This window comes from Tenrec ecaudatus, chromosome 14 (assembly GCF_050624435.1).
Source record: "Tenrec ecaudatus isolate mTenEca1 chromosome 14, mTenEca1.hap1, whole genome shotgun sequence".
Taxonomy (NCBI): domain Eukaryota; kingdom Metazoa; phylum Chordata; class Mammalia; order Afrosoricida; family Tenrecidae; genus Tenrec; species Tenrec ecaudatus.
Window position 1 is genome coordinate 111403104 of NC_134543.1, and position 20260 is coordinate 111423363.

The following is a 20260-nucleotide window of genomic DNA, read 5'->3' on the forward strand; positions in this document are numbered from 1 at the left end:
AACTGTAACAGGTATACAGGTTTCATGAGCCGCTTATTTAAAAAAATACAGAATCCTAAGTCCCACACGTGTGAAAATTGGACATTGAATATGGAAGACTGAAGAAGAGTCTGCACTTTGGTGCTAGCGGGGAATATTGAAACTACCACTGACTGCCAACAGAGCCGACAAATCTGTTTTGGAAGAAATGCAGCCAAAATTCTCCTCAGAGACAAGGATAGCAAGACTTTGTCTTATGTCCTATGGACATTTTGTCAGGAGAGACCAGTCCCTGGGAAAGGACGTCATGCTTGATCAAGCGGAGGGGCAGCAAAAAGGAGAAAAGCCCTCACAAAGGTAGACTGACAGTGGCTGCAACAGTGGGCTCAAATATAGGAATGATTGTGAACATGGCAAAGGACCGGGCAGGTCCCAAGCCCAGAGATTTTTGGTTTGATGGCGTGTTCCCCAGCCCCCTCCTGCTGTGTGGGGCAGAAAGACAGCAGAGGTTCTACTACAGTGTCATCCAACACTCTTAGAACAAGCAAGCTACCTGTGAAGATGTCCTTATGACTAAATCACCTTTACAGGAGCACATAGGTGAAGCGATAAAGAGGGATGGGAGAAGAGAGCTTTGTGCTCTTGCATCTCTCCCTATGATTTACCCGCCACATTTCAGTCCTCCTCTGAAGAGCTAATCATTCTATAGAGCCTTAGCCCTTTTATAATCCTCCTCTACTTTCTTCCATTCACACCCCATCATCCAATTAGATCTTTATTGGATGTTACATTGGGTTGCTTTGGTTGATCTTTGCAAGGAGGCATTTATGCTCTGGGTTATTCTGAGACAATGATATCCCTTCAAGTGTCCCCCAAATTTGTGTGAGAGCCCCCCTTCCATGTTGTACACTCAAATCACAGTTTCCTTCATCATGGTACCACGTCATGTAAAATATCCATCTCTTTAATGTATCCTCTCTTCTCCTAGATACTAGATTCCTTGAAGATGGGAACTACCATTGTCCTTAACCATTTCCATATGACCAATATTGAACACAATGTTGGCTCCATCAGGTGGGTGGACTGAAAGGATGGAAGAGCCGTCAACACAATGTTACTACTCTCACTGCCTCTGGAAGACTTCAACTTCACATCCCTGAGGGAGCCTTGACCTATGATGAGTGTCACACAGTGAAAACTACCTTATCTAAATGAAATGCCTCCTTATTACTGGCATCTCCCCTCAAATCTCCATTGGTGTCCATGACTTTGTCATGATGCCTCTTCTACTCTCAACTCCTTCTTCCAACTTTCAGTTCCTTCTCAGCAGATGGCTTCTCTTTCTGCATCCCCATCGTGTGCTTAACACTGAACATCAGGCGAATGTAAAACCCGCCAGAAGAAATGTCCGTGTCTTTTCCAGAACTTATAGAAACCATAGGTTATTTTACCATACACATATCTCCATTTAAAAAGATACCATCAACACTTTCCCATCTCCATTCCCTTCTTTCTTTAATGGCCAGCACCACTCTCCCTCACACTTCTCTTTCCCTCCTTTTGGCTCTAAACTCTGCTCTGAAAAATGTCCTTCTCAGACTCTGCATGTCGCTGACAATCTTACTCGTGCAACTCCTAAATCCCCCAGGTTCTTCGGGGTATTTTTTTAAGGGCAGATCATCAGTTTTCCAGTCGACAACTCCCACACATTCTCTCAGAACTCGCCCAGTGTCATCCCTATGTGCCATCGCCGACCCCACCTCCTCCCTGGGGTTCCTGATGCTCAGCGTTGTCATTGGGTGGATGCTGCCCTCCTTTTGCTTCTTTATACCTAATCCAGAGACCACGGTTCTGACTTTCTATGCTCTCTAACCCGATCTTTTTCTTCCCTCTCCTTCCATGATCTCATAGCAAAATGTACGCCCCCATCGAAAGTCCTGGGAATCACAGTTCTACTCTTAAACCTGGCGGGGGTAGGGGGTGCATAAGACAAAGTTGACTCAACGGCAACTGGTTCCTGGTTAACTCCTTACCAAAGAGCAGCCAGGTGGTAGTTTGAGAATTGGGATTGTCCTAAAATGCAGTTAGGAAATCAACGTGTAGCTTTAGAAAACCCTGCTCTCACATGCACAGGTAGTTCAGCATTCCCTTGAAAGATTGCAACAAGGTACCACTTGCAATACAGATTCCTAAGACGATGCCAAGATGTTCTAAACCCTGGCATCGTTTAATCTACAGAGTCTGTGTGCAGAGACTGTACACTGACAGGAAGATTCAAAGGCTTATTCCGTAGATGACACATCATTGTGTTCGCATGCCTTACCCCTGGGTTTAAAAACACAATGAAGCGTAAGAACAATAAGAGAATAAGTGTAATAAGCATAATAAGAGAACTATGTGTGATCACTTGTGTGATTTACCACACATGTGTGATCACATTGTTTTCAGAACAGAATCTATTCTCATTCAATACTGGATCCCCAGCATGTAGCCTTCTGCCTGGCACCGAGAAGGCATTTAATAAACAGCTGTTTAGGGAAAGGTTTAAAAACAGGGCCTCTCAAGTAAAAAACAAAAGGCTGCATTCATTTCTTAGGACTGCTGTAAGAAATTACCACAAACCGGATGGTTTAAAACAGCAGAAATGTATTCTTTCACAGTTTTGAAAACTAGGGGCTGAACTAGAGGTAATGGCAGGTATCCATGCTTCTTCTAGCTTTCAGTAGTCTCAGGTGTCCTTTGGCTTTAAAAAATATTAAAACCAAAAGTCTCTGTGGAGTTGATCCTGACTCATCATGACCCTACAAGACAGGTTAGAACTTCTTTCAGGCGATTTCCAAGGCTGTAGGGTTAACCTCCTTGCCGCTTTAAAGTGTTCAAAACAAAGACGTCTCTTTGAGCACTAAGGTGCACTTGCTCGAAGCCGTAGTATTTTGACCCCCCTCATCTGCACATGAAAGTGCGAAAAAGAACAAGGTTCTCTAAAGAAGAATTGATGCCCTTGGATTACGGTGTGGGTGAAGAACACTGATTGTACTATGACGACATATAGTCTGCCCAAAGGGTAAGCAGATCTGTCATGCAAGAAGTACAGCCAGCATGTTCCTCAGCAGTGAAGATGGTGGCATTTTGTCTCATAAACTTTGAACACGTTATGAGGAGGGAAAGGACCATCCTCCTGGAAAAGGGCAGTAGGCTCGGTAACGTAGAGAGGTTAGAAAACAAGAAGGTCTTCAATGGGCTACAGTACCACCATGGCTGTGACACTGGGCTCAAATATAGCAATCACCGTTAGGATGGCATGGGACCAGACAGTGTTCGGTTCTATTGTACTGACTCAATGACATCTAACAACAACAACCTTTCTGGAAGTAAACTGCCATACGGTTCTCCCTCAGAACAACTGGTGAGTTCCGCTTTTTGCTTAGCAGCTGAGCACTTTAACCACTGAGACACCAAGACTCCTGTCCCTTGACTAAACCTATCAATCAAAGCCATTGGCATCAAGTCAACTGTGAATCATAGAAGCCCTATAGGGGTAGAATTGCTCCCTAGAGTTTCTGAGTCTCAATGTTTACGGAAGGAAACTGCCACAGCCTTATTCCTCACAGAGGCTGGTGAGGTCAAATCACGAAACTGCTGACTTAACAGCTCAACACTTAACCCACTGTGCCACCAAGGCCCTAGTGCCCTGGCATAGGGGACTCTAACTCCAGTCTCTGCCTCCATAGTCACATGCTCTTTTGCTCCTCTGTCTCTTTTTCCCTTCTCTTCTAAGAAGTTGTTGTTGAATTTAGGGCCCACCCTTTGCAAGGAGGATTTCATCTCAAAACCCTTAAGTGAATTATATCCATGTGTTATCTTGCATTTTGTAGAGAAGCAAAAACTAGAGAGAGATAGGAATTTATATCAATAAAATGCATTAAGGGGAACCAGTCCAGTTCCAAGTCTGTGGGTCAAGCCAGCGACTTCTCCTGATCCACATAGCTTCAGGGACTAATGGACTCAAGACTGGTGGGAACACCACAGACTTGAGGCTACAGAAGTGAATGAATCCAAGATCAGCAGATATGGCTTGTGATTGGAAAGGTGCGTGAATCCAAGGTTGGCAGATCAAATGGCAGGTCAGATGGCAAATCACAGATGGCTCCTGGGATCGGCAGGCAGTAAGGCAGACCAGTGGCTCAAGTGCAAAGAACCAGAAGTAGACAAGCCAAAGGCTTGATCTGGATCCAGCAAAAGCTTTGACACAACATTCACTTACACAGGAAGCAGGCCACACCCCTGTGGAAATACCCTTTCAGGTGTATCAAGGCTGTGGCCTTAGAAAGCTGTGACCACATTAATCTTCTTACGGCTCACAGGAAATACCATATGGAGTTGACTTTCTAGTGTTAGGGTGCATTAGAGGGGATTACTAGGTTTTAACTGCCAAACCACTAAAAAATACTGGCCCAGCCAAATTGACACAAAACCTGTCATGATCTGCAAACACCTTATCCAAATAAGAACATACTCACTGGTACTAGGTGAGCAATTTGGATGGGGTAGAGTAGAATATAGTAGAATCTCACTTTATTTTCAAAATAATACTGTGTGAAAAGATAGGAAGAGAAAAGAATAGGGGAAAGAGACTCTGTCAGTGGGGAGGCAGCAGCATGCAGGGATGTTGTAGTCTGCTCTCAGTAGCAGGGTCAAGAACAGTTTCCAGATTTTGCTCATGTTATTCCAAGATTTTCTACTTCTCTATCCACAACAGACAAATAATATACCGCTCTAAAATATATGGAAAATATTAACCCGCTGAAGTTATTTCAAGAAATTTAAAGCAAAATACCAAAATACGTATATAGTACAAATTTGCTATAAGAAAAATGGATAAGGGAAAAATTATCAGTCAACACAGGTTGTCAAAATATCTGTTTGATTTGGTGTAGACAATCCTGTGGACTTTGACTGAAACTATATTCACTCCCTATAATATTTTGATATTTCTTTACTTTCGGTTAATGTTTTAATATTTCCCAAACCTTTTCGGACTTTTGATTTGAGGATTTTTGCATTTGTTTTGTTTTGCCTTGCTTCCCAGACAAAATTCTCCATATCCTCCTAGGGTGGCTGAGAAGATATGCATAAACCTACTTTTGAAAAAAAAGAGAGAGCTGCGTTTGAAATGTTACGTAGAAAAAGGTGTACTTTTTCCTTCCATTGTCACCTAAGGTAAGTGGGTACTGGTTACAGAAGAGCACAGTGCTTGGGTGAGTAGCTGTAATGGACTTGGGTTCAGAATTGAGGAAGAATTGAACTACCCTTAGTAATAAATCAAAGCAAACCCATTGCCATCAAATCAATTCTGACCCAGAGTAACTCCATGTGTTATAGATTTTTCATAGGGTTTCATAGTGCTACCTAGAGCTTTCTTGGCTATATCATTGTAATGCATGTCTGCTCTGCCCTATAGTGTTGCTATGAGTCAGAATCCACACATCCACAAGGGATTTAATTTGGGTTTATTTGTGAGGAACCAGATCACCCAGCTTTTCTTCAAAGAGTGATCAGGTGGATTTGCACCATTCACCTTGGGCTAAGCAGCTGATGATAAACCACTCACACTACCCAGAGATGATCTGAGTCAGGAAGTGACACAAATGTGAGAGGCCAGAGATACTGAAAGAGGAAACTGGAAAACAACTGTACTGAAACCCAAGTAGAAGAAGAAAAGATGAAGCTGAGAAGAAATGTCGAGAGAGCGAATGCTCAAATGAGATTTCACAAGGTGTGCACGATGGGCTGCTAATCGCAAGGTCAGCAGTTCAGAATCATTAGCCACTCCACCAGAGAAAGATGAGGTTTCTACTCCCGTAAAGAGCTACAGTGTCACAAAATCCCAAGGGTATTGTCCAATAGCGTCACTATGCGTTGGCATTGACTTGATAGCAAGTTGATTTTGCTGTAAGCTGTGGCGAGTGCATCTCCTCTTTTAAGCGTCCCAAGGAGCCCACCAGCCACTCCAGGAGAGGAAGATGATGCTTAATAGTTAAAAACCTAACACATACAAAAATGCATCTGTGCAATATAACAAAATCGATTACAATGGGAAAACGTGTATAACAACTATAACAAGGACAGAAGCCAGCTCATTGAATATGGAGCCTTTCATCTGCAAAACTAACATACAGAAACAACCCCAAAAAACGAGCGCTCCAAGCCTTCAGAAACTGAAATTGGTTGATTGAGGGGAAACTATTTTTGAAGTGCTTATTCTGTGAGTTCTGCATGAGCTAAAAATTACGTTTGGAACCACTTTCACTAACTCCAAAAATGTACAGAACTCATGGTTGGTTTTTTTTTAAGTCCATACTCAAGTATTCTTTTTAACAGAGTTTAAAAAGAATCAGAATCAAGTTTTACTTTTCAAATTTTACTTCCAACTATCCAGATCTAAAGAGTTGTATCCTAAAGCCCAGTGATAAGATCATAGTCTATAAATCACCCGGGTGAGCTCGAGATGAAACGTTCAGAAAGCTACCCTTCCTTTTACTTAACCATGGAAATCTCCACTTCCATGGCCAGTCTGTGGGGCCTGAAGAAGGCGAGCAACTCAGTATCAGCTGTCTAGGAGTCAATTCCAACTCAAGGCAACGTCATGTGTGTCAGATAGAGCTGTGGTCCAAAGAGCTTGTTAGTGGCCAGGGTTGCTGTGTAGTGACTCGGTGGTAGTGAGTTTGGTTTTACTTGCTTTTTCAGAATGTATCACCAGATTTTTCTGTTAAGGTACTGCAAGGTCAACAGTTCAAAACCACCAGTTGCTCCCCGGGAGAAAAATGAGACTTTGTACTCCCATAAAGAGTCAGTCTCAGAAACACACCGGGAGGGTGGGGGGGCCAGGGGGTGAGGGGGGGGTGGCAGTTCTACCCTGTCCTGTAGGAGCGTGAGGAGTCAGAATTGACTCGATGGCAGTGAATTTGGTTTAGGAGTTGGACCGGCGTTCCCCCAAAGCGGGAGATACTGCTCCCCTGTGGGGCACTGGAAGGATCCAGTGGGGAGGCTGTAAAGGCAGATGCTGACACATTATTCTGGATTATAGGCTACAGTATAAAAGATTTTCATTGCCAGGGGGGTACTGAGTTTTGGGGTTTGTTGGTTTGTTTTTTCCTGCAAAGGGGCAGTGAACCAAAGAAACTTGGGAACCTGCGCTCTAGATATAAGAACCTCCAACTCCATTAGCTGCCAAGTGCATTCACGGCTTGCACCACTCACGGATTCCAATACTGTAACCCAGTGCTGGGCACATCGATTCTCCGTGTGATTGACAGAATCCGAGACCGCCTTTGTGGGTGCCGGTTTCTCCAATCCCAAGAAGCACACAAACACACTAAGTGTGCGTTGGCTTCAGGCACCTAAGTGCAATGATAGCTTGTATTTTGTTTGTTTGTTTGTTGCATGAATGGCCCTAGAAAAACTAAGAGCATATTTAATATGAATAAGAACACGTTCTTATCCAAGACTGACATACTAGACAAAAATCTAACAATGAACAATGCCACCCATGAAGACTCCATACCCTCCCCCTGGGTAACTGTAGTTATGAACTCAGCAGCACATGATGTATTCCCTCATCAGCCTCTACCCTTGCAGCCTGGCGGGATACAGACGAGATCTCTGCCTCAAGGGTCTGGTAGCCACACTCCTGAACCACTGCCCAAACTTACCGTGCCCATAAAAAGGACACTAAAGCTGCTTTCGGTTATTGATATTTGGAAACTAATACACATAGTTAACATGCTTTACTAAGTAGAACATTTGGGGGCTGTTCTTTTGGGTGGGGATAGTTATATGTTTAAGAAAAGATAAACTTGGGACTTGCTGCTCGTGAGCTGACAGCCATTCATTTAGAGGCCTCCAGTGTCTGGTGGGACTGAACCGTCTGAGAGTTTAGACAATAAGCCCAATTGGGTCCTGCTCACCCTTAAATCCTGAACATACCGATGAAGATGACTGACAGTTGGCTGGATAAGAATGCTCGAAGCTCCAGTTCAGCGGTTCTCAACCTTCTTAATGCCGCGACCCTTTAATACAGTTCCTCATGTGGTGGTGACTCCCAACGATAAAATTGTATTCGTTGCTACTTCATAACTGTAAGTTTGCTACTGTTACGAATCAGGTGACCCCTGTGAAAGGGTCGGGCGACCCCGAAAGTGTCGCGACCTACAGGTGAGAGCCGCTGCTCAAGTTAGAGGAAGCAATGTGGTGCGTGGAACTACCTTGGGTGATGTTTGTATATACGTCCCCAAAATCCTTTCTTGTGAGAAAAAAATAGAGAGAGAAATATGCACTTTGGAAAATCAAACATTTGCATATTAAAGTTGGAAACAAACAAAACGTTAAACGCTAGGGTGTTATCTAAGTGAACTATGTACATCCAGTGAAATGTTACATAGTCTTTAAAATGACGCATACAAAGACGGTATGGAAAATAGTAATCATGCAATGTGAAGTGAAGACAAGAAAGTAATGAAATGTATGCTTCATTATTGAAAATGCCGACACAGAAAAGAGAAAGAAGAAAATAGTGACGTATTACTTTCACCAAATAATAAAGAGGATAATTTTCTTCTTTCTACTTTATCTTAGGTTCCAAATTGTTCTTAACCAGCATATGCTAATGTAATGATAAATATATATAGTGAAAAATTAAACAAAATGTTTAAATCACAATTATTCAATTAAAGTTATCACTCATTCCAAGTGGAACATCGCTTTGGACAAAAAAATTGTTTTTCCTATTGAAACAGCATTTCTTTCCATCTTTAAGTGGTATTTAGCAATGGCAGGTGGATATAGTGCTTAGAAAATGCTCTGCTGTAGCTAAATAAATCCTTCTCTCTCCTTAAAAATGCAGCGCTTCCAAAAGAAAAAAAAAGTGATGAACTAAGACTAACAGGAACTCTGACAGAGCCTGGAATTTTAAGCAAAGGTTATCCAAACTCAGAAAAGTAGAAGGTGGGATGTACTGCCAATAAAGCTGATGATCAAGAGCCATTTGAAATCTAGATATCAGACTGGTGTACAACAAAGTATAACTTCAGAACCTATTTAAAAACAAAAAAGCAAAACCATACCCATTGCTCTGGAGTCATTTCTAGCTCATAGGCACCCTGTACAGGGTTTCTGAAACTGTATGAGGCAGCCAGCCTCATCTCTCTCCTGAAAAGTGAGTGATAGGTTTGAACTGCTGGCCTTGTAGTCTTATCCACAAGACCACCATGGCTCCTGACACAGAAGACGTTGGCTACGTCCAATGAAAACAGGCCAAACATGTGAGATACGCATGTTATTTTACATGTTCCAGTAGTCGTCTTCTTTTATGCCAGAAAGTAAAAAGAACAGGTGAAATTCATTTTGATATAACATATTTAACATCACATGAAAAGTATAATGTTAATAGTATGAATAAAAAATAAACTCTTAACAAAACATTTTACTTTTTTTGGACCTGAAGTCTTTGAGGTCCAGTGTATATTTTCCACTTATAGTGCATCTCAATTGCACATGCCAGAGTTCAAGAGTCCAGCAGCCCCCTGGGACTAGTGGCTATCTCATTGGACAGCGCAGAATCTCTACATTCTTCTCCGTGTCTAAAATCTATATGGACAGAGACTATGAGGGGATAGAGTAACAACAATTGGAAGTTGCATATATAGGTAAAAGTCAATAATTGAGCTTATATTGAGGGCAATACATGTAAAAGGGAAAGATACAAAGGATGAACATAGAAAACAATTTTCATTTGAATTTCTAAAGGAATAAAAAATTGAGAAATTGATTGATCAAATGTGTGTGTTGAATTAAAAATTGAGTCCTGTTTTTTAAAGAAGAGGTAAAAATGCATTACCAGATGATTTTTTGTAACTTGTTCTATTTTTTAAAGGAATTTTAAATGCATGTGGAATTCCATCCTTTGAATGTCTTTTAAAATTAGAGATAAATCGGCGTAGAGAGATAGCTATGGGTTGGGTTAGAGGTTTTCAACCCTATTTGCAGTTCAGAATCATCTTGAAAGTACAAAGTCCTCACTTACCCTAAGACCTTTCCACGTCTGTACGTAATGGCTCTGGGGTTTGGCCCAGGCATGGGTTTGTTAATTTGCTTGTTCAAACTCCTCCAACTATTTCTAATATGCAGCCCATGCTAAGGAACCCCAGATTAGATTAGATGACCTGCAGGTACTTTCAAAGTGCCTCTCTGCTACGGATTGAATTGTATCCCTCAACAGATGGGTGAAGACTGTGAAGGTGATTTTGTATGGAACTAGGTTCGTCCTTTGAAGTTAAATGAACAAAAACATATCATATCAACATAGGATGAATCCTAATCCCTTCTAAGTAAGGTTTTATAAAAGTTCAGCACAGGCACAGAGACTGGATCACAGGATTAATAAGATACATCTATAAACCAAGGAAAAACAAAAAATATATATCTAGGAGTACCAGACTCTGGAAAGGACGAGGAAGGAACTTCTCCCAGAGCTGACAGAGCCCTGGCCATATACCTCTCGCCTCCAGAACTGTGAGAAAAGACATGCTTGTTCTTTGAAGCCAGCTACTCCATGCTACTTACTCTATTACGGCAGCTTTCTAAGACCAAGACACGCCATGTGCCCTCACCTGCCCCGTCCTTCAGTGGAGACACAGGGTAGTTAGCGGGACTTGAGGAAAAAAAAGTCCTATTTGTGAAATCCATAAGAGCCATATTGATATTACAGAAACAGTATTTGATAGCTGCCGCTGAGAAAGTGCACTTCTCGCACAACCATCACATTCATGGCTAGAATAAGAAGTCCTGCCGCCCCAAGGCTTCGTCTCATGTATTTTGGACATGTTCTCAAGAAAGCAGTCCTAACCGATCGCAATGACTGACCCATAACCACACACACCCCTCCAGGGGGAAGAACAACAGGAAGCCATGGGGGAAAAGAGACAGCTACGTGGACAGCTGTGCCTTCCCCCAGAAGAATTTACTTCAGAGGACAGCACTGAAGCTGCAGCTCAGAGAGAGGGACATGTCTGATCAGAACACAGGGAGGTAAATGAATGGGGAGGAAGAGAGAGTGGAGCAGATCCTGGCCCAACAAGCCTGGAAGATGATATCCCCGCTCAGAGCAGCCAATGCACAGAGAGGACCATATGGCTGGTGCCACTAGGAGACACGATATCCCTCGCTGACCCATGGCCCTTCAGGGAACAACAATGGAGACTCCGTGTCAGGAATGGCCCGGTCTGACCCCACCACTGAAGCAAAACACTAAGGGCGTGCGGCAGAGCAACCGGGGAGCAGAGTGGGGAGCTCCTGAGCGAGCGCAAAGGATAGACTTTGGGGCCCGAGCATGACACCCCATCAGACTCGGCTGGAGGACACACCAAGAGGTCAACAAACAGACCTTGATCTATTTACAGGTCTTTTTTTTTAAATATTTTTTTAGTGAAAGAAATCATGCCACCCCTACTTAATTCTAAAACTAAAGTCATCAAAACATTTTGCTAAAAGCTAATACACAATTCTTAGGTATTTTTACATCTTACAACAGATTGGTATGCTGTAGATGACTGGCTATGATTCAAAAGAGAGGGACAAAACCAAACAATATTTCATTTATTAAAATACATTTGAAAAAGAAGTCTATAAAGGAAGAATCCCACTTCAATAATCGCTTTGTGACTTCGTGCTGCCAGGTGCCACCCAGTCAATTGTGACTCTTCATGACTATTCACAGCACAACAAAGCACCCCCCAGTCCTGCACCATCCTCGCAACTGCTTCTACATTTAAACCTATTGTGGCAGCCACGGTGCCAATCCCTCCTGCCAACGGCCTTCTAGGCCTGGTCTCTCCTGCCAACGTATTCCAAGTACTGGTGGTTCAGGTTTACAGTGTTCAGCATGACACCTTGTACAATGCCTAGAACAGAGATGAATAATGCTCTTTGCTCTTGTTGGGTGTGGTTGAGTTGACTTTGACTTTGACTCCTAATGGCGCATGTGACAGTGTAACAGTACCCCAGAGGGGTGCCGGGCTGTACTCTTGATGGGAGCAGGCCATCCGATCTTGCTCCCAAAGATCCACCATGTGGGTTCAGAGATCACCAACCTTTCATGTCAGCAGCCAAGCCCTTAACTAGTTTGCTATTAAGACGCTTTAGGTAACTATTACATACCCGGAAATGATAGATCCTAGATAATTATATTTGCATGTAGATGTTTGTATAAAAAACTTTCAAACACCAAATATACGAGGACATGACCGCACCCTCATGTCCACACTTGCACACCGCATCACGAGTGCGTAGCAGAGGTCTAATTTAGGGTCTTGCTTGTCCTGGGTCCTTGAGCTAACTACTCTCCTTTCTGAGCTGTAATTGTATCATCTTGAAATGGGAATCCTTTCACCCACACGTTGGGCTTTTAAGAGAGTTATATATAGAAGTGCTGGGTCCCATGCCTATGAGTTACTCGAGGACTATACAGTAGGTTGACTCTGTACAGAGCTACCACCTTCGGTCAACTCTGAACACAGGAGGAGAACTGGAAGCCTAGGGAGCAAATGCATTTCTAGAGGCACATGGCAAACACATCATTGATGGGCCCCAGGTTTCTCAAAGAGCCCTTTCATTCCACCCTATTCCCAACAGGACCTCCCTGAGCCTGACCAGTTGCTCCTCTCCCTCAAGGACCTGTGGGCAGCTCCAACGCTAGCAAGGACAGCCCAGGCCCAGGGCCATTTGCCAGGAGCATTGGAAGAAAATCCCAGGTACCAAGTATGTGCCATTTCAGTGTGACCCTCCTGCAGTGAAACCTGGACTCTTAGGGTTCCAGTCACCTCCATGATTTCACCATGACTTCTGGGTTGGGACCTACAGGTCCAAAAACACTTCTTCATTCCTATTTTCTGATTTCCATTAATAGTACTGAGGGCGCATGGATGCATTGACGGTGATCTTTTCTCAAGTTCCACAGAAGCAGCTCTTCAGCTGCGAATTCTCATGTAAGTGGTTCATTAAGTACTTCCCGGAGAAACAGGTGAGGGAGATGGGGGGAAACACAATGAAGAAGCAGCCAAGCTGAGATTGCAGGTAAAAGTCTATCTTTATCTTGATCTCAAAGGGTGCTCTGGAATGCCAACCACACCTCAGACTGTCCATTTTGTACTAAAAGGCCTGCTTTTTCATGCTTGGGCACTAAACAGTTATTGGGACCAAAGACAGTGCTCTGGCAAAATTCACCAGTGCAAATCCTGAGAAACACCTCGTAGGAGCTCAGGGTGGGCAAAGGATGACATGGGAACTGGCAGAGCCTGTCGTGGGCTTTATGATTATTGTTATGGATTGAATCGTGTCCCTCAAAATTGTGTGATTTAAATCCTAACCTCTCCTAAAACATTTGGTTATAAACTTAGGCACCTGGGAATGGGCTTGCGTTGTTATGTTAATAAGGCAGGGCTACTGTCAAGTGTATCTTGAGTTCACCTCTCTCTTTTTTCCCCGAACAGTTTTTTTCCCTATTTTTTTTAATTAGGGGCTCATACAACTCTTATCACAGTCCATACATATACATCAACTGTATAAAGCATGTCTGTGCATTCTTTGCCCTCATCATTTTCAAAGCATTTGTTCTCCACTTAAGCCCTTTGCATCAGGTACTCTTTTTCCCCCTCCCTCTCCGCTATCCCCTCCCTCACGAGCCCTTGATAATTTATAGATTATTATTTTGTCATATCTTTCCCTATCCAGCGTCTCCCTTCACCCCCTTCTCTGTTGTCCGTCCCCCAGGGAGGAGGTCACATGTAGATCCTTGTAATCGGTTCCCCCTTTCCAACCCACTCACCCTCTACTCTCCCAGTATCACCCCTCACACCCTTGGTCCTGAAGGTATCATCCACCCTGGATTCCCTTTGCCTCCATCTCCTATATGGACCAGTGTACAACCTCTGCTCTATCCAAACTTGCAAGGTAGAATTCGGATCATGGTAGTGGGGGGGGGGGGCGAGGGGGAAGCATTTAAGAGCTGGAGGAAAGCTGTATTCTTCATCGGTGCTACGTCACACCCTGACTCATCTCCTCCCCTAGACCCCTCTGTCAGGGGATCTCCAGTGGCCGACAAATGGGCTTTGGGTCTCCACTCTGCACTTCCCCCTTCATTCACTATGGTAAGATTTTTGTTTTTTTTTATGATGCCTTATACCTGATCCCTTTGACACCTCGTAATCGCACAGGCTGGTGTGCTTCTTCCATGTGGGCTTTGTTGCTTCTGAGCTAGATGGCCACTTGTTCACCTTCAAACCTTTAAGACCCCAGAGACTATCTCTTTTGATAGCTGGGCACCATCAGCTTTCTTCGCCACATTTGTTTATGCACCTGTTTGTCGTCGGCGATCGTATCATGGAGGTGTGCAGCCAATGATATGATTTTTTGTTCTTTGATGCCTGATAACTGATCCCTTCGGAACTACGTGATCACACAGGCTGGGGTGTTGTTCCATGTGGGCTTTGTTGCTTCTGAGCTAGATGGCCGCTTGTTTACCTTTAAGCCTTTAAGACCCCAGATGCTATCTCTTTTGATAGCCGGGCACCATCAGCTTTCTTCACCACATTTACTTGTTCACCCGCTTTGGCTTTAGAAGTTGTGTTGGTAGGGTGAGCATAGAATGCCAATTTAATAGAAGAAAGTATTCATGCATTGAGGGAGTGCTTGAGTTGAGGCCCATGGTCCTTCCGCCACCTTAATACTAAACCTATAAATATAGACACATAGATCTATTTCCCCATCCTCATATATATATTTGCATGTACATGTCTTTGTCTAGACCTCTATAAATGCCCTTTGCCTCCTAGCTCTTTCCTCCATCTCCCTTGACTTTCCTCCTGCCCCTCTATCATGCTCCGTCCCCACCTGGGTTACAGCTATACCTCTGCATTCGGTGTCATTGTATGTTTTGTGAGTTTGAGGAGGACTTTGTAGATTGGTGTCAGACATATGGGCTAAGTCAGACTTATGGGCTTGGACTGGACTGGTTTGGGATGCTTTCTGAGTGTACACTTACCCGCTATATAAAACTCCTTCTTATACATATATGAGTTTCTGTGGATTTGTTTCTCTAGTTTACCTAGACCAACACAGCTACCTAGTGCCTCTTGATATTTTCATAACATCTTGGAATTTTCCCTCACCTGATGATTTATCCTTTAAAAAGAATATTGTTTCTAATGGCTAATATGTTTTTGATAACATTGACCATTGCGATGGACTACCTGATGGAAGTGTATCTTTAGAAATATATTTTGCCACAAGCTACCATTAGCAAGAAAGGTACAGAGAAAATGGAATAAAATATTATGGAAGGGGTTTTTTAAACTTACCTCACCTAAAATTTTTAGGAGTGCTTTGGTTGTTGTTAGTGTTTATGAAAAAGCATTTTGATTCAAGAACTGTTCCTCTAATTTGGGGCTTGTTCTTAATTCTAGCCGTAGTCTAGGAACAATTGGTTCTTATGACTTGGCCCAGTTCAATGCTCACCCTTACGAAGAGATCACTGAAGATATCAGTGCTAGAGCAAAGTGTGGTGAAGGAACCAGATGGTGCTCAGCTATTAGAAGGAATAGTGTCTAGAGTCTTAAAAGATTTTCTTAAACAGCCATCTACATGAGGTATCAGCTAAGGCCACATGAGAGAAGCACACCAGCCTGTGTGATCCAAGGACTATAAATAATAAAGTCCCAATCTGAAGGAGGGAATGGTACCCGAGCTTATTGTGAACACCTGGTTTGCAAAAGGCTATTTGAAGAATCCTCAAATGGAGTAAGCCTCCAGTGGATTCCCTCAGACCATAGTCAATGTGAATAGTACTTCTATCAGACACAGTCACATCGATTATGGCAGGTAGAGTCAAGTGAAAATGGAAAATAGCTTCTCATGTGGTCTCCTTTTTGCCCCATTTTAAAGTTGTTTCAGTTTTTATTTTGTTTTGTTTTTAATCATTTTATTGGGGGCTCGTACAAATCTTATCACAATCCACACACACATCCATTGTGTCAAGCACATTTGAACATTTGTTGCCCTCATCATTCTCAAAACATTTGCTTTCTACTTGAGTCCTTCATATCAGATCCTCATTTTCCCCCTCCCTCCCCAATCCCTCTCTCCCTCATGAACCCTTGATAATTTATAAATTATTATTATTTGTCATATCTTACATTTTTGAAGTCATGTTTCAGTTTTTAATATTAGTTCTCTTATTGATATTTTCTTTATGCTTTGTGTGTTTTCTATGCTTTGGGGTTTGTGTCAGTTTTTTTTAATTTGCTTGTTTGCTTCTGTTTGTGCTGTGTGTGATTTTCAATATGAAATCCCGGAGAAGTTGTCCCATAGAGGCAGTAACTGGAATGATAATTGACTCACGGCGTGGCAGAGGAAGATAGGGGAAATGGAGAGCTAACAGTGAGTATGAGAAGAAAATGTTCTGAATTTGTTGTGGTGATGATTGCACAAATCTTCTTAATATGGTTAATGATTCTATTGTATGATACATGATGTGGATGGTAATACAACTATTTTTAAAAGAATTGTTCCTATAAATAGTTATTGATGGAAGAACTAAAGTATGATAAATAGAAATTTGTGGTATGTGGTTGATAATTCACTCTATTTTTGCTATCAAGAGGCTAAAAAAAGTCTTAAGATTCCTTGGTGTAGTGGGTTACCCATAGAGCTGCCAACCACAAAGTCAGTGGTTCAAATCCACCAGTCTTCCTGTGGAAGTAAGATGAGGTTGACTCCTCCCATAAAGGTTTCCAGTTTCAAAAACCCAAAGGTCAGTTTTACTCCATTTTAATAGGGTCGCTATGAGCCAGTATCGGCATAATGTTCGATTTTATTACTATACCTAACAATGCATCAAAAGTTGTTGGTGATCAAATTAAATAATCAAAAGTTTCTGAAACAAGTACTACACGCAAGGCCTACTGGGTACCAATGCTGAATACTATTAAGACGTAAAAATGAAATGCAATGGTGATAAATGCTTTTCTATAATAGTAAGCTCAAAGGAATTTAAAATAGAAATGGTGTTCCGAAATCATTTGCTGCGTATACAAAAGAGCAATGAAGATAAAATAGAATTACATGTTAAGTTTAATAGATTCAAGAGGACAATAAATCCGTATTTATTTAAATGAGAAAGCCATCACGTGCCAAAAAAATCTTAAAATCACTAAAAGAATGCTTTTCTTACTTGCCATCGATGAGCACTTCAGACTGTCGGTTATTCACTTGATTATCACTCTTGTGACGAAACTGAAAAATCAAAGTGTTTGTAAGAAAACACATTAAAAGTATTAAAATCAGAATAAATAAAGACACTGGAAACACTTTGGGCCATATTGTTATCAGCCCAAGATAAACACAGTGTCTACCCATCGTGAACCCAGCTCCATGTGTTCTAGACCTACCCAAGACCATTCTCAGTATGACACGCTCTGGGTATCACCAAAGAAACACGTCTAGCCTCATGGTCTTCCAGTCCACACACATTTTTAATTGCTTCTAAGTGGACAGTATGCTTTTGACTATGTCACATGGTTCCAGAGAGAACCATATATTAATTTTATGTCTTCAACAAGGATGAAGCATCCATTTCTCTCACATACGTACTCAATACTTCATTGCAATATCGCTCATTCTGTTTTATGGATTTCTTTGAACTCAAGAAGTTACTTGTGTCTCTGCTTGGACCTGGCCCCTGAAGTCGTGACAGAGAGTGTCTGCTCTTATGGTGGCGTAGTCCATTGCTCATTGGGCTGCTAACCCCAGGGTCAGCAGTTTGAAACCACTGCTTGTCTGCAAGAGACAGATGGAGCTTTCTGCTCCTGTGACCACTGACGGCCTAGGAGACTCACTCTGTCCTCTAGGACGCTGGCTCCATGAGTCTGAATGAACTTGATGAGGGCAGCCACTTATTGCAGACACCAGTCTGGGTTTTGAAAAGTAGAGACAAGAACCCCTCCATCTGGAAGGATCCCTAGCAGTCCAGGACCTGGGGGACCAGACCATGGACATCATGCCAGTGGACTCCAACAAGCTTTCATGTCCTTCACCCCGACTTGACAGAGATTGTATTGCCCATGAAGCCAGGGTTAAGCAGAGACCCATGGAAGACATCTGCGTCTGCTGGGGGACTTCCAGGGCTGGACAGAACACCTGGCTCTTCGAGGGAGGCATGTGTGTGTCCTGTAAAATCAAGTTCCTGGACTCCCTCTTCTTGTATGACAATGATGGGTCCCAGTCCGACTGCTCCATCTGCTGCTCATCTGTGAAAATCCTGACTGCACCCGCTGCTCCTGTTTCCAGTGTGTCCATACGCTGGTCACCCGGGGACCTCTGAGGACGTTCAAACCCTGAGTGACTGGGTGTGCTTCCTAGGCCAGCCCTTCCCAGGCATCGGGCTGCTGCACCCAAGGAGAAATTGGCAGGATTGGCTGAAGGCTTTCTACGACCAGGAGACAAAACAGGAGAGTCCTCTTGATAATGTATAAGCCCGTGCCTGCGTGGAAGAGAGCCAGTCCAAGTACTGTCCCTTTGGGGAGACATCCAGAAAGAGCTTGTGAGCCTGGGCTTTTGGGAAATAGGCTCAGACCACGGGTCCCTGAAGTACCTGGATGATGTCACCAACGTCGTGAGGTGGGATGTGGAAAAGTGGGGTCCTTTCAACCTTTTGTGGGGCTCGACACCTCCTCTCAGACACGCCTTTGGGCGGCCACCTGGATGGTACCTATGCCAGGTCCACCGGGTGCTGCCGTCTGCACAAAGCCAGGCCCGACGACGGCAGCCCTTCTTCTGGCTGTTTGTGGACAACCTGGTGCTGACCGCAGACCACCGTGGCTGCTGGAGATGGAGCCTGTGACCATCCATCCAGGGGGGCATCCATCCAGGAGATCTGTGGCCGAGTCACCTGGAACGCCGTGTGTGTGTGTGTGTGTGTGTGTGTGTGTGTGTGTGTGTGTAGATGAAGACTGTGACCATCCATCCAGGAGGCCATCCATCCAGGAGGTCTGGGGCCAAGTCACCCAGAACGTGTGTGTGGGGAGCCACATCCCAGCCATGAAGAGCTGTCCCTGCTGGTTCAGGACAGGCCCAGAGCCAGGCTCCCTGCCCTGGCACCCGCCGCCCTGGGAAGAGCTGCTTTCTCCCTCCTGGAGAATATTTTAAGTGTTCTTCAACTGAACACCCTTCCCCTTCCTAAATAACTCAGAGAAAACACAAGAGTGCGTTCCCCAGCAAAGACAGCGTTCTTTGTAGGGTCCCCCACCCCCTCTTTGGATGATGACTTTATTTGCTGGACTTTTACTTTCTCAAGGATGCTACAGCTCTGCCTTTCCTCTGGTTCCTGGACAAGCAGGGTTCCCCCTCCCCGTCATCCTCGTGCGTGTGTGTGTGTGTGTGTGTGTGTGTGTGTGTGTGTGTGTGTGTGTGTGCGGCGGGGATAACCCGCCGCTCTAAATCACATTGTTCTTTCCCCAGATCTGTCTCTGTTTAATAAATATACTGAGGATTAAAAAAGAAGAATAAATTACTTGTAACAACATGTATTTTTATTCCCCACAAATGCTAATTGCTAACAGGGATCTTAAGAAATACTGGGCATTTAGAACAAAACTCAAAATAAATACAGAACGCACATTTGGTGTGGATTTGTGTTTTTAAGCCGAAATGATCTTATTGTATACTTCCAGTAATGAGAACATCTTACATTGCTTCCAAGAATCCAAAGAGAATGAGCCTCCTACTAGACTCCTAAATTAGCAACCCTTCAAATTGGACTTTGTGCATGAGCTGTCAAAAGCAGATCGTAGTGAGAAAGTACAAAGTGCTATTTCAGCAGACTTGCCTAAATCACAGATGAACAGGAATGCGATCAGGAGACTTGAAGCTTTGACTTCACTGTTTGTCATTCTCAGGACCAGGCTGTCCTTTTTGAATGGAAAATGTATCAATATCACCTACACAAAACACTTCAACCTGATCTTCCCATAGTCTGCCTTCTTCCATCCCCGACTACAATCATGCTATTACCTGGGACCTTATCAAAGGCATCCTCCTGGTTCCTTGGTTCCTAAGTGTTCGGCTGCTAGCTGCAAGGTCAGTGGTTTTAACCCACCAGCTGCTCCAGGGGAAAAGGAACTAGCAATCTGTCCCGGTAAATATTCAGCCTAGTCAATGCACAGGGGCAGTTCTA

General features: G+C 43.4%; 1 protein-coding gene across 1 annotated transcript in view; it reads right to left on the reverse strand.

The window, feature by feature from the left end:
* ATP8B4 (ATPase phospholipid transporting 8B4 (putative)) overlaps window positions 1-20260 on the reverse strand; it is a 272810-nt gene that overhangs the window by 169839 nt on the left and 82711 nt on the right. The window contains exon 7 of the mRNA XM_075530752.1: window positions 17261-17322. Within this exon, the coding sequence (XP_075386867.1) occupies window positions 17261-17322 (62 nt within the window). The remainder of the gene's footprint in view (window positions 1-17260; window positions 17323-20260) is intronic.